The sequence below is a fragment of the Eschrichtius robustus genome, chromosome 4 (assembly GCF_028021215.1).
Source record: "Eschrichtius robustus isolate mEscRob2 chromosome 4, mEscRob2.pri, whole genome shotgun sequence".
NCBI lineage: Eukaryota > Metazoa > Chordata > Mammalia > Artiodactyla > Eschrichtiidae > Eschrichtius > Eschrichtius robustus.
In genome coordinates this window covers 31,371,057-31,384,721 of record NC_090827.1, presented here as the reverse complement: position 1 = coordinate 31,384,721, position 13,665 = coordinate 31,371,057, and the positions used below count along the sequence as shown (strand labels likewise).

Below are 13,665 nucleotides of genomic sequence, written 5' to 3'. Positions count from 1 at the left end.
AACTTCAGGGTCTCTTTCCTTGATTGTCTTTTTATTCAGTATGAGTGATATTTTCCTATTTCTTTGTATATCTTCGTATAATTTTGGAGAATATCCTGGGTGTTGAGAATGACAATACCGTAGAGACTCTAGATGTTTAGTATGTCCCTCCAAAGAGTGTTTTTGTTTTGTTTTGCATTTGTAAGCAGTTAACTTGGTTGAACTCAACTTCGAACTCTGTCCCAGCGCAAATCCTGGTTCATGTCTTTTAGCCTGAGCAGCTCTGCCTGGAGTCTGTCATGTGTACATGTGCAGTTTGCAGCCAGCTAAAGGTTGGGGCAGAGTTTATGTGTTGCATTTGGGGACTGCTCTTTAGACCCCATTTCCAGGATTAAATGCCTCATTTTCCAGCTACTAGGATTTCCCCAGATTCGGTCTTCTGGTTTATAGAGCCTAAAAGTATGACTTTCTATCTGAGTTTCAGTAGCCATGTGGCACAGACTGGGACCTGTCCTCAGGCTAAATAAAAGCCGTGAAAATAAGAAGCTCACCCAGTGCTGCCTCTTCTTCCAATTGCTGTCTCCCCTGCAGGCCCTGACATCTAATGAGGGGCACAAAGTGGGCATGAGACCACAGTTGTAGGAGAGACTACTGTACTGGGGGGCAGGAGGGCTCTGCAGGAGGGCTTCCTGGGGGAAGTGGTATTGAGGCTGGAGATGTGTCAAACATTCCAGAATGAGAGCATGGACTTTCCAATTGCATGATTTTACTGATGACAACTTCCAGCTCTCAGGGGAGGTAACTTTTCCTAAGGCAAGCTCTGGAAGACACTTACGGTAACAATGAATGGATGTTAAATATCCACCAGCCCCTTCCTGGGACGGAGGAAGCAGTGCCCTGGCCTGAGGTCTGTAGTTGCTCTGTAAATGTTTGCAGAAGGGCACTGGAGGGGCTGATGGTCAGGACTCCCAAACCTGTACAGTGAGGTTGAATCTCAGATTTATCTGGCACATTTCTGAGCTGGCAACTGCCACTTCTGTGGAGGCCAGAAGCAAAGGTGGGAAAAAGCTTTGACTTTCTGTCTGGTAAATTTTGGTCATTCATCATTCCTTGGTGTTACGGTCCTTCAACCCTCCCAAACCCTCTCACCTCCAACATCTCTCTTGAGTTTCTAATCACGGGAAGACTCTACTATAGGCATGCTACAGATGACAACACTGAGAGAAGTGATATAGCCCACCCAAGGTCACACAGCCCAGGCGTTGAAGCCAGGACTCCAACCCAGGACTTCAGATTGGTCCATGAACAGCTCAGGCGGTTGTCACTGTGCATGGGCCTCCATCCATCTCCTCAGTTGCCAATGGAAATGATAAGTCATGTCTCCCTCAGGGGCTGGCATGAGGTTCAAAGGAGGCAGCGGATATAAAACTGACACATAAATTGTAAATTGCCTGCAGATGTTATTGTCTGTTACTGTGGTAGCTGCCCAGCATTTATGGACCACATTTGCTCTGGATACCAGTGGTTACATTGGCGTTTTAATTTAATAGCATTGTTATTTTTCCATCATAAAAATAATATATACTATGCATATGTCCAAACTCATTAAATTGCATACATTAAAAATGTGCATTTTTGTGTATATCAATTACACCTCAGTAAAGCTATTAAGAAATATACATTCATTACAGAAGATCTAGAGAAGAGGGAAACATAGAAAGAGAAGGAAAAAAATATTTTCTTTCAACCGCCCTAAAGCAATCTCTGTTTAACGTGGTAGAAAAGTCTCTTCCAGCTTGTTTTCCCTCTGCCCAGTTTGTTTGCTGTTTAACATGGCTGTGATCACTGGTCTATATAATTTAAAACATTTTACATACAGTTTTATATCCTGCTCTTCCCCCATAAGGGCGTGCTGACATGAAACAGCAAGAACCAGAGCCACGTGCAGGAACCCGGCCCTGCCGGGCTGTGGCTCCGGCCGTGGCCCTCCTGTGTCCCTGGGCCAGGCAGGCTGCCCACACAGGGACAAGTGTCAGGCAGCCGGGCCAGTTCCAAACTCAGCGAGCATCTCCGTGATCCCAAAGAGCGGCTCTCCTTGTTTTTTATTCCCTTTATTTTTAAGTTTAATGAAACGTGCTCTTGTCCTGATCAGTGAGTACGTCCAGCCCATTATCCTGCCTCTGAAGCACCTTCCCTCTGTCCTCTTTCCTTTCGCCGTCAGAGCTGGCATTTACCTGTGGCTCAGAGGCCAGTGCGGGTCAGGAGCTGCCTCTGAAGGCACGTGATTGGAAAAGGAAAAGGCATGTATGGAATAGGAATTAGGACTGGGAAAACCACTCGAGGCTGAGAGAGCAGTTCTTGAGACAAAAGGTAGCTGGTATTTTGAGAATCAGCAAGGAGCCTGAGTCAGAGTGGGAGAGCAAGGCTGAGAGTAGTAGGAATTGGGGTAGGGGTGCGCTACCTTTCATTGAGTTAAAACACGGGGCATTCAACACTAACATTTTTTGTCACGCATCTGCCAGCCTCGCTGATCTAGGCTTGGTTGGGCTGGGTGAGCAGGCAGCTCAGCTGGGTGGCTTTGCTGCGGGCCTGGGCAGGTCCTCCTCCGGGGCAGCAGCAGAAGCGCAGGATGGCGGCTTGTCTGCCAGCGTCCCGCAGGCCAAAGCCAATCACAGGGCATGGTACCCGGCCCAGGGTGGGAGGCAATGCCAAGTGCCAGGGGCAAGTGCAGAACAGGGTGAAGATTTGGGCTCCTGATGTGGCCTGCCTCGGGGGGCCACAGGTCACTCAAGGCTTTAGATACTCTGAAGACCTTTGCTTTTCCTCTATCGGTGGGGAGCCTCTAGAGGGGTCCAAGAAAGCTCCCTCTGGCTGCTCTGTCGAGGCCAGCTTGTGTCTGGGCCAGGAGAAATGGAGGGGATCGGATGGGAGACCGTTGCAGTCATCCAGGTGAGAGGCGGGAGAAGTGATGGAATCTGGATGCATCTTGAAGGCTGAGACAATAGGACTGGATGTGGAGGGTGAGAGAGAGAGGGGAGAGTCAGGGTGACACAAAGGCTCGGGCCCGAGCCAGCGGGAGGATGGAACTGCCTTCATTTGAGGCAGAGAAGGATGCAGAGGAGGGGGTTTGAGCAGAAATACCCCATGAGTCGGGGTGGGGGAGGGGTGAACCATCATCCTGGCAGCTGGAAGGAGAACACAGTATGGGGGTGCCAGCCAAGGGGCCAGCTGAGAACCTGCCTGGGGCTGCCGGGAGGAGTAGTCAGATCTGTGGTTTGTTTGCAAGTAGATCCATTGTGCTGAAGCCTGACCGGAGCTTTTGGTGCCTACAGGGTCCAGGCCAGGAATGTGAAGGTTACGGGGGTGCCATCCATGGGGAGCTCAGTGGAGGCAGGGAGGGGTACAGTTGGTCTCTGTGGCCCCCAGAGTTGGGCTAGTGAGTGGAAACCCCCAGACTGCTTCAGGAGGAAGGGGAGCAGGAAGGAAGGAAAGACACCCGTAAACGGGTCTCTGTCCCACGGGCAGCGGGGAGGGGGCGGGGCCCCCCTGGTCAGCGCTCCTGCTGTCTGACGGGCGCCCCGAGGCTGGGCGGGAGCAGCTCTGCCCACCTGCACAGCGCTGGGTCCTAATGAGCCATATCCTCCTGTCTCTGTTCCACCACAGCCGATATCATCTCTACCGTCGAGTTCAACCACACCGGGGAGCTGCTGGCCACCGGCGACAAGGGTGGCCGGGTCGTCATCTTCCAGCGGGAACCGGAGGTGCGGCGGGGCCTGGCGGGAGGGGGCCTACGCTCCGCCCGGGCTCTAGCCCGCAGGGGGCCTCTCGGCATCCCGCCGGGACGCCTGGGCTGGATGAAAGGGTGCCTCGGCACGCAGGGATGGGATCGGGCGGGCCCAGGGAAGGGGATCCACCGGGTCGACTCACAGCACCATATTCTGAGCCCCCTCTGCTGAGTGGAAGTTTGCTGACTGGTCACGGTGTCCTAGACCCTGGAGAAACAGACTGCTGATTAAGCTGCCCTCGGCCTGCGTGAGCTGGTGCTGTGCGGTCAGAGCCGGGTGGAGGGGAGGATGGACCCTTCCGCAGCTGTGGGGTGGCCCTCTGTCGGGGGCTGGCGCTTTTGCTCAGCCCCGGGCCTTGCCCCAGTGAGGTCTGTTGTCTGGAACAGCCTACCCGAGGCAATGTTTCTGAACCACTGGAAGAACCTGGTGGTTAAAAGGCCCCATTTGTTGAGCACCTACTACATGCAGACTCGTGACTTCGTTCTCCACGTGCTCTTCCCATTTATTCTTCACTGCCCACCTCTGAGGGTGGGGACTGACACCCCGTTTCATAGATGAGGACGCCTGCAGGGTCACCCAGCTGGTGAGCAAAGACCAGGGATGGAAACCGAGACCGGGTGTGGTCTGTCACTCACACACCACCCTGCCTTTCAGGGCTGGGATTAGATGCCGAAGACAGGATCTAAGGTGACACCAAGGTGGGGGGAGGAGAGGAAGGGGGGAGGGAAGGGGGAGGGAGGATGGGGGAAGCAGGACGAGGAAGAGAAGGAGAAGAGGGGGCAGGAGGGAAGGATGCAGGGGGGAGAGGAGCTGCAGTGCCATCCTCCCCCCCCCCCAATTCCTCAGCATCCTCCCCACAGGTGATGTTCCCTGCGGTCTGACGTCACCTGTGTTCACGCCCGTGACCCTCCCTCGTGACAGCCCTCGTGGTGCCATTAGGTGCTATTATCGTCCTCATTTTACAGACGAGGAGATCAGAGCTCAGAGGGTTGCAATAACTTACCAAGAACACACAGCCAGAAAGCAGATAGCTGAGAAACTGGTTACCTAATAAGCCTTGTACTGTGGCTGGAGCACTTTGATTCATGAGAAGGACCAGAGGATCCCACTGGGGACTGCAAAGCCAAGTCTCCTTTTTGCCAAATTGCAGAAAGAAATTAAATTGGTAAATGCGCAAGTTTCTCAGTTTTGAATATTTCTCCTTTAATTTTTTTTCTTAATTCTGGTCCCACTGACCTTCTCCATAGCCAGTGCTTACAGGAGATGAAGTGAATTAGAGGCAAAAATATTGAAGAACTTTAAAGCTTTCCAAAAGCACAACAGGAAAAGAAATATAGAAATAGATACTTTTGAAAAACCAATAGAAAACTTGAAATTGTGCTTGGTTGACTGTTTTGCTCCCAGGCAGTTTTAGTTGTAGTTTCATGTTGTCATATAAACTTGAATTGTCTACCAGGAAGTGGTCCCTGGTACCTGCGATGGACTCACCACCTCACTATTTTGGGGTCTCCACCAGGAGGTCCTTACTCTAATGAGCTTGGCTGCCTAAACCAGAAGGGGACCCGCTCAGGAAAGTTGGGGGGAGGATACCCTATCCCAGTCTATCCCGATGTCTGTCTGACCTTGCAGGGTGTCTGGCCCCAATGTTAAATCTGCTCCAAAATGCGTTCATTCCTCGAGTCAGACCCAACTTGGACACAAGGATGGGATGAGCAGATCAGAGCCTTGGCCTTGGTGCCAGCCAGACCTCAGTGGAGTGAGTGACAGCACTTTGTGGACATGTGGCTTTGGGGGAGGCGGGGGTCAATTCACCTCTGAGCCTCGGCTCGCTCATCTGTAAAGCGGGGGGAGTCATGGTGCCCATCACAGAGGGGCGTCGAGGATAGAATGAGAGGAGGCGTGAGAAGCACTTAGCTCAGTGTCCTGTGTACAGTAGGTGCTCAGTAAACATGAGCTGGCATGGCTGCCCTTGTTCTCGCTTCCTGGATGGAGGAGGTGATGGAGCTTGGCCATGGCTGCACAGCAAGGCACTGGCCATTGAACAAGCAGAGAGTTTCCTTGGACCCTTGCTTGGATGCCCGGTCACCATGGCTGTTCCAGGCCCTGCGTGGGTTTGACCAGTCCCGTCCCTGTCCCAGTGCCGGCTTCCGCCCCGCCCCACCATCCTGGAGCTCAGGGTCTGGTTTCCTTGCAGAGTAAAAATGCGCCACACAGCCAGGGCGAGTATGACGTCTACAGCACTTTCCAGAGCCACGAGCCAGAGTTCGACTATCTCAAGAGTCTGGAGATAGAGGAGAAGATCAACAAGATCAAGTGGCTCCCTCAGCAGAATGCTGCCCACTCCCTGCTGTCTACCAATGGTGAGGCGGCTGGGCCGGTCTGGGCGTGTGCGTGTGCATGCGTGTGCACGTGTGTGCATGTGTGTGTAGGCATGCGTGCTCTTGTGCACACTTACTGTAGCAATTTGTCATCAAATGCCATTTTTCACCTCACATTGTGAGCATTTTCCTAGGTCTTTCTAGGTCTTTAGAACTCCTGAAAAATAGTATTTTGAGCAGCGGGTAAATTCCATGCAGTGAATACACTTGCTCACCCTCTCCTGGTGGTCGGATGGGGGCTTATTCCCTCTGCTGTAAATAGCAGCTCCTTGAGCATGTCCGTGAATACTTTAATTTGGGGACGGACAAAGGAGGCCAGGTCAAGGAAAACAATGAACACTCAATTCAGACTTGCCTCTTTGTCCTCAACCCCCAGAATCCCAGACCACCCCAGAGTGGAGGGTGTCACTGGATGATCTGGGGTCCTCAATAGATGGTGCAGGCGGAGCACTGGTTGCCTGGCCGCTGGCCATCTGCCTCTGGGAGACGGTACGCATCCCCAAGGAGGCCCCCAAGGAGGCTCCCGGCCAGACCCCTGCTTTGCTGTGGTCCACTCAGAGGCTGCGGTTCCTGGGGCCATCTTGCCTCTGCCAGCAGCGGGCCTGGAGCCAGAGGCCCCGCTTCCCACATTCATGTCCACCTCCTCATCCTCCTTCACCTCTCATCCCCATCATAAAAGGCGCCTGGGGTGGGAGCTAGGAGCGTCCTGGCTTCTGTCCCAGCCTGGGGACCCGGGGAGTGGCCTTGCTTCTCTGAGCCTCAGTTTCCTCACCTGTGCTCCCTCTGGAGTTGCAACAAGGGTGGAGGGAGGTGTTGCCCACCCAGCACCCCAAGACCAGCCAGTGTGCTTGCTCCAGTGTGGACGAGTCTTATAAGATGATGCCACCTGCCTTCCCAAGGGAGTCAGACTCCTTAGGGCGGTCTTTACGGCATCCCTGAAACCGGTCAGGCTCAAGCCACCAACCCATCTCTGTGCCCGAAGGCCGGCTCTCCCTGCCCCCACCTGGCCAACACCCCGCCTCATCCCTTAGGCCTCCGCTGGGTGTCAGCTCCCACTGAGCCTTCCCTGACCTTTCAGCAGAGCAAGGTGTCCCTCCCGTGGGCCTTCCCACCCCTGCTGACCCTCCAGGGCTTGCCCTCTGGAGCTCCTGCCATTCTGATTGTCTGTGTCCCCTGAGGGGTGCCTGGCACGGAGTCATGTTCAGCAAACCCCGTCTCAGAGCCAGAGGGGCCCTTCCCACGTGCTGGAACAGAGGCAGTGGGAGGTCCCCCACCACCAGAATAGGTCACCCAGGGCAGGAGCCCCTAATGCAGTTAACACCCTGGCCCTGCCCCTTCCTCTTCTGAACTTGATGGCTGTTCTTGCCTCATAGGGTTTTGGGGAAGATGGAAGGGAATAACATTAAAACAAGCTTAGAACAGGGCCGGCAACTGAGCCTCGTTCACGTGCTGCTTTTTTCTTTTTAATCATTTAACAGAGAGTGTCATTCTCCGCCTGCCTCTTTGGAGGAAAGGTCAGCTTCAGGAATTTCCTAACACCCACACCCTCAAAGCTTCCCACCCCCGGTTTTGAATCCCAGCTCCACCCTTTCCTAGTAACCTGTCCATGGGCACCTGTCAAGTGTTTAACTGATAGCAATTTTCTCCCCTTCCTCCTCAGGAGCGTGGAAGTGATTGTTTTGGCTGCTGTACTAGTCCGGGTTCTCAGAGAAACAGAATAGGATGGGTGTATGTGTGAGTGTGCGTGTAGACAGAGATATGGATATAGATGTAGACTTAGATATAGATATATAAGGAGAGGTTTATTTTAAGGAATTGGCGCGCCTGACTGTGGAGGCTGGCAAGTCCAAAATCTGCAGGGCGGGCTGGAGACCCAGCGGAGGGCCGATGCTACAGCTCGAGTGTGAAGGCCACCTGCTGGCAGAGCTCCCTCTTCCTCAGGGGACCTCGGTCATTTTTCTCTAAAGCCCTCAGCTGATTGGAGGAGGCCCGCCCACATTGTGGAGGATAATCTGCTTTAGTCCACGGATTTAAATGTTAATCTCATCTAAAAAAATACCTTCAGAGCGACATCCACACATTTGACCAAATACCTGAGTAGCGTGGCTTAGCCAAGTTGACATCTAAAATGAACCATCACAGCTGGTAAAGGTTACGCTTTTGATGTTCTTGGCAGGATTCCAGAGAAGTGAGGCTTCGGGAGAGCTGAGTTTCTGGATGGGCGGGATGCATCTCAGGAAATAGGATGCCAACGAAGGGTAAAAAACAGGAAGCTTCGTTAGTACAGTTTTTGCGGAAATTAGTTGAAAGACTGATAACTGCCCTTGAAAGGGTCATGCCCTTTGACCCAACAGTTTCACCTTTGGGATCAATTGGGAGGAGCTCGAGCATGACGACAAACGTTCCCTTTGCAAAGGTGTTCGTTGCATCAGTTGACAGAAGCAGTCGGATTAGAAAGAAACTTCATGTCCAAGAACAGGATAAGGTTAAGTAACTTGTGGGTTGATGCGCCCTTATCTAGCAGACTCAGGTGGGTACTCCATTCTCCATGCTGGTGTTCATCATGCGTCTTGTTTCACTTTGTTCTATTTTTAAAGATAAAACTATCAAACTATGGAAGATTACCGAACGTGATAAGAGGCCCGAGGGTTATAACCTGAAAGATGAGGAGGGGAAGCTGAAGGACCTGTCCACGGTGACGTCACTGCAGGTAAGATGTGGCACACGGACGGTTCCGGCAAGCGAAGAGCAGCTGTGCTTTGTTTATTACACGGCGAGGATTTCAGGACTGGAAGGGCCTTGGCGATCCGAACCACAGTCAGGTTCCGATCCAGAACTTAAGAAGCCGGGCTGCTTACTTGCTGGGTGGCCACCATCATTTTCCTGCGCTGTGCCTCAGTTTCCTCCCCAGCAAAGCAGAGAGGATCATCTTTCTTCTGGAAGTCTCGTGAGGATGAGGCGAGGTGATGCGTGTCCAGGAAGCCCTTTTCAGCTGCACCCGAGGCTGGAGAGCATGTGTTCTCTAATCCCTTGTTATACAGATAGGGAAACGGAGGCCCAGAGAGAGGCAGCAACTCTCCCAGAGCAGCTCAGCTGAGCAAGTGGCAGAGCCAGGAGGAGAACCTGTGAGCAGAGCTTTGTGGGTTCCCAGGCCTTTGCTGAGGGTCAGAGGGACACCCAGAACTTGTGATTCTTGCAGCCTTTACGAAGGCTCAGTGCAAAGATTGCCTTGATGTAAGAGCGGCCTGGAAGGTGAAGTGGCAGAGCCGTGTGAAGGTAAACTTTTGCTCCCAACGCGATTAAAAGCCAAAGGACTCATGTTTCTTCAGCGGGGAGGCTGGGAGATATGACAGAGTCCTGGAGTCACAGGACCTGGGTTCAAATCCTGCCTCCGCCGCGTCCTGGTGGTGTGACCCTGAGCAGGGCTATCGGCGACCACGAGCCTCTGATTCCTCATCTGGAACAAGAACAGACACTTGAGCATGTGTCTCCCAAGCAGTCTGGCTGTAAAATCATTCAGACCTCAGCAAAATCCTATAGTGGGTATGTGATTGTCATCCCCATTTTACAGATGAGGAAACTGAGAGCTGGATCCAAACCCAGGGAAGTCTAGCTCCACAGTCAGCATCCAGTCTCCTCCGTGAAGTGAAAGTGAAGTTCCTGCCTCCCAGGGGAGCCATGGGGATGGTTAGCGGCTTCTTGCAGGAAGCACACTGAGGCCGCCTTGTCCGTCCCTGGCTTCCAGAACCGTGCCTGGAAGAGGGTGGGTGCTTTCAGCCACCCATGTGTTTGCTGGAGGTGCTGCCAGATTTATTCATTCAGCCACACTTACTGAGCACCTGCTGTATGCCGCCCAGCCCTTCTCTAGGCACCAGGAGGCCGCAGTGAACGAAGAGTCTGAGGGCAGATCTGGTCTAAGCCTGGGACAGGCCCTGCTCAGGGAGGGGGCCTCAGAGTCCCAAGACTGAACGAGGATGAGTGTCGGGAGGTGACTGCGCTCTTAAGCAGATTTGAAAGGTCTGAGTTCACATCACACGGAATGCTGTCTCCCTGGGTTCCTACCGTGGCTGTGTTTGCTGCTCCGAGCGGGCAGCGGTGCTGCCTGGTGCTGTGGTGGTGCTAAGGCCCCTCCAGGCCCCCAAACTGCTCACAGACCCACCCACCGCTGGTCAGATGGCTGTGGCCGTTTCCCTGCTCTGTGCCTCAGTTTCCTCACCAGCAAACGGGAGATAACGACTCGTTTTTTCTGCAACGGCTTAGCAAGCGCCCCGCACTCAGCACCCAGCCGACTGTCATAAATATGAAATGGCAATCAATGTTGTTCCCAGAAGGAGGAATAAATGTTTAAACACATTGGCCTCTAAATGACTGGCAAATTGCACAAATAAATTCTGAGAAAGCAGGGAAGCCAATTAGCTTTGACACTGAATAACAGGAGTGAGGGTGCCCCCCACTCCCCCCACCTCCAAGCCCCAAGAAAGTTTATGAGGGTTTCATCTGGTGGGAGGAGGCAATTATCACCTCTTGATTGGCCTGGCATTTGTGGCAGAGCCAGTGGCCCATGGGAATCTTGTTTATTTCCCACCCAGAGTCTGAGATTTTTCTCTGTATGTCACACACATCCCGAAACGGCACTTAACTGTAAACTAAGGCTGGAGGAGAAGAAAGGGGGAAAGAACGTGGGTGCCTGGGTCTTTCCTCATCCAGCCTCTCACCTTGTCTCCTCCCCAGTTCACCCAAGCCTCCCGAACCCTGTGAAGCTCTCTACCTAATCTGGGCCATTTGTGCCAGAGGCAGCTGTTATTTACCGAGAACCTGCTCTCTGCTAGGCCCTGTGCTAGGTCTCTGGGATCCCAGAGCTGAGCAAGGTGAGATTGAGTGCCTAACCCCAAAGTGTACCCAGACCCCCAAGGAAATAGACATGGAGTCACCCGCACACTGGAGGTCAGCTCTGTGACACAGGGACACACAGGAATGCCTTTCTCTACCTTGTTTATTTGGTGAACTCCTATTCATCCTTTAAAACCCTATTACCCTCCACCTCTGAAAGTCTTTCCTACACGAGCCAGATGAATCCTTATCCTTCTCTGTCCCCTCTAGCCTTTTGCATCCCACACTGCTCTGTCCTTAGTGTTCATGTGCCTGTCCTCCTGCCCTTCACCTTGACTACACTGTGCCTTCTGGAAGAGCACAGGTGCGGGGAAAGTTTTATTCATGAAACCTCCAAACCTTCAGGGCAGGTTTCTCTTCCCTCTTCCTCTCCTCTCTTTGCTTTCTGGCTTTGAAATATGGTCTGGGGATGGCGGTGCATGGCTGGAGCACTGGGTGAACAGTTCCAAGGCTGCCAGGGGAAAACAACGTTGCTGGAAGGAGGGGGAAGCAGACTGAGATGCTGAGACTTTGCTAGGCCAGCAATGCTCTGACCTTCTCCAGGAGCAGGTGTGGCTTGAGAGAGACTCCAGGGATCCCCAGGGCAGGTGGTGGCCATGCCCTGAGGGAAGGGAAGGCAAGATTCGGAGCTGACGTAGAATATCTGACACCGGCGGACATGCGGAAGGCCCCATAGAGGGGCCCAGACACGCCAACACTGACACGCGGGCAGACAGTCCCGAAGCACAGACTCAACACAAGAACCACCCAGAGCCAGGTGGGCATGCACACCGATACTGCATACACACACATGCACACTCGGGCACATGCATGTGCACAGTGACACACTCAGGCATGCACACCCAGGCTCACGCACCCACACAGGCTCACACTGGGCGCCCTGGTACATGAGAACATCTCATGGCGGCTGCAGAGCTGCCTTTGTACCAAAAGGAACGCTTAGTGCTTGCCCACCCCCACTGCAGCACCAAAGCTGTCACCTCCCATCTCAGCTGTCCCCCAGGGAGGGACATAGCTCATTTGTTCATTGACTCACCCATTTACTCATTCACCTGAAGACCTGTCTGTGCTGGGCCCTGGGCTGAGTACCAGAGATACAGAGATGAACACAAGAAGACACACAGCGCCCCTAAGTGCTGCCCAGTCCATTGGGGAAACAAACAAGACAACAACTTACCACGTGGTCAAGGCCGTAATGAGGGATTACAGGGCCGTGGGAGCCCCAGGGAGCCCCAGGCCCAGCCTAAGAGTAGGTGGGTTTGGGGGAGGTCCCCTGGGAGAAGGAGATTCTCTAGGGTCCCACGTCAGCCTGTTTCAGCCCCTCCCCATATGTCACCTCCTGGTCACCCTTCCAGCCGGGCACCAGCCCCTGCTGCCCTGTCACGCTGTCCCCTCACCTGTTTTATTTTTCTTTAGAGCACCTACTGCTTCCTGAAACCACACACACACACACACACACACACATACACACACACACATGTGTATCAGTCTATTATCTTCTCTCCCACGTGAGTGCAAGCAGTGGGTCCCCCATCGCCTGCTGCCCCCCAGTTCTGATTGGATTCATGCCATTCTACCTGGTGCTTGCTGCCCGGGGCTCAGGAGCCCTGCAGTTAGCTGACAAAGGTCTGCATCCCCCTTCACCGGAATCTGCTCTCTTCCTCACTCCGAGGATGGCCTTGCTGCCTCTCTCCTGGGCACAATTCCCACTGCCCCTGCAGCACCCCCTCCCCCCCACCCCCGCCCAGGGCCCACTCTGGAAACTGTGGCTGTGTAAGCCCTGGCTCAGCCACCCTAGTCGCCTCCCGAGGAGGGGGAGGAGGGCACTGTGGACCGAGTGATGTTCCAGGCGCACTTGACCTGCATCAACTCATGGAATCCTCACAGCAGCCCTGAGCAGGCACCAGCATTACCCAGTTTACAGATAAGGAAACTGAGGCCCAGAGAGGTGAAGGCCGCAATGGAGGTAACACTAGTAAGCGGCCGGGCAGGGTTGAAGCCGAAGTCAGGTTTCAGGTCTACACCTTTGCACCGTGATGCCCTGGGCGCAGTCACACCTGGCTTCTGGTCCTGGCTCTGTCATTTCCTGCCTCTGTGACTTAGGAAGCCCAGTTCATCTTGGCATCCAGTCTTCTCATCGGTCACATGGGGATGTCAATGCCAGCCCTCATTTCCTGGGGCCAGGCCAGGGAGAGACCGATGAGGCCGCGTCTGTCTGTCTGTACCTTTGAAGACCTCACAGTTTACTGGAACGGGGAGTCGTGCCCAAAACACCCCGCAGTGCACACCGAGAGCCCTGAGAACAGTGTGTGCAGCGTGCTGGGGGTGAGCAGGGATGTGGCAGGCTGTACATCAAAGGGCTGTTAACTCCAGATCTTGCAGGAGGAGTTGGGGTTCACTAGGTGTCCAAAGGGGGTGAGCATTCCAGGCAGAGGGTGCAGAGAGAAGCAAAGGCATGCTATCTGACACTGCCTCTGGGAGGTTGTACGAGTTCCGCTAACACCAGCGGCTGTAACAGCCCCAGGGCAGAGTACACAGAAATGTATTTCTCACTCAAGGAAAGCTCTGGTATAGGCATCCTGTATGGCACACGGCTCTCCTAAAGGGACACAGGCTCTTTCCATCCCATGTGC

The 13,665-nt window shown here is 53.7% G+C and overlaps 1 protein-coding gene across 1 annotated transcript in view; it reads left to right on the top strand.

The window, feature by feature from the left end:
• The window catches only part of PPP2R2C (protein phosphatase 2 regulatory subunit Bgamma), a 140,418-nt gene that overhangs the window by 81,268 nt on the left and 45,485 nt on the right, over window positions 1–13,665 (top strand). Inside the window, exons 2-4 of the mRNA XM_068542524.1 lie at window positions 3,643–3,740; window positions 5,959–6,124; window positions 8,740–8,852. Coding sequence (XP_068398625.1) covers window positions 3,643–3,740; window positions 5,959–6,124; window positions 8,740–8,852 — 377 coding nt within the window. The remainder of the gene's footprint in view (window positions 1–3,642; window positions 3,741–5,958; window positions 6,125–8,739; window positions 8,853–13,665) is intronic.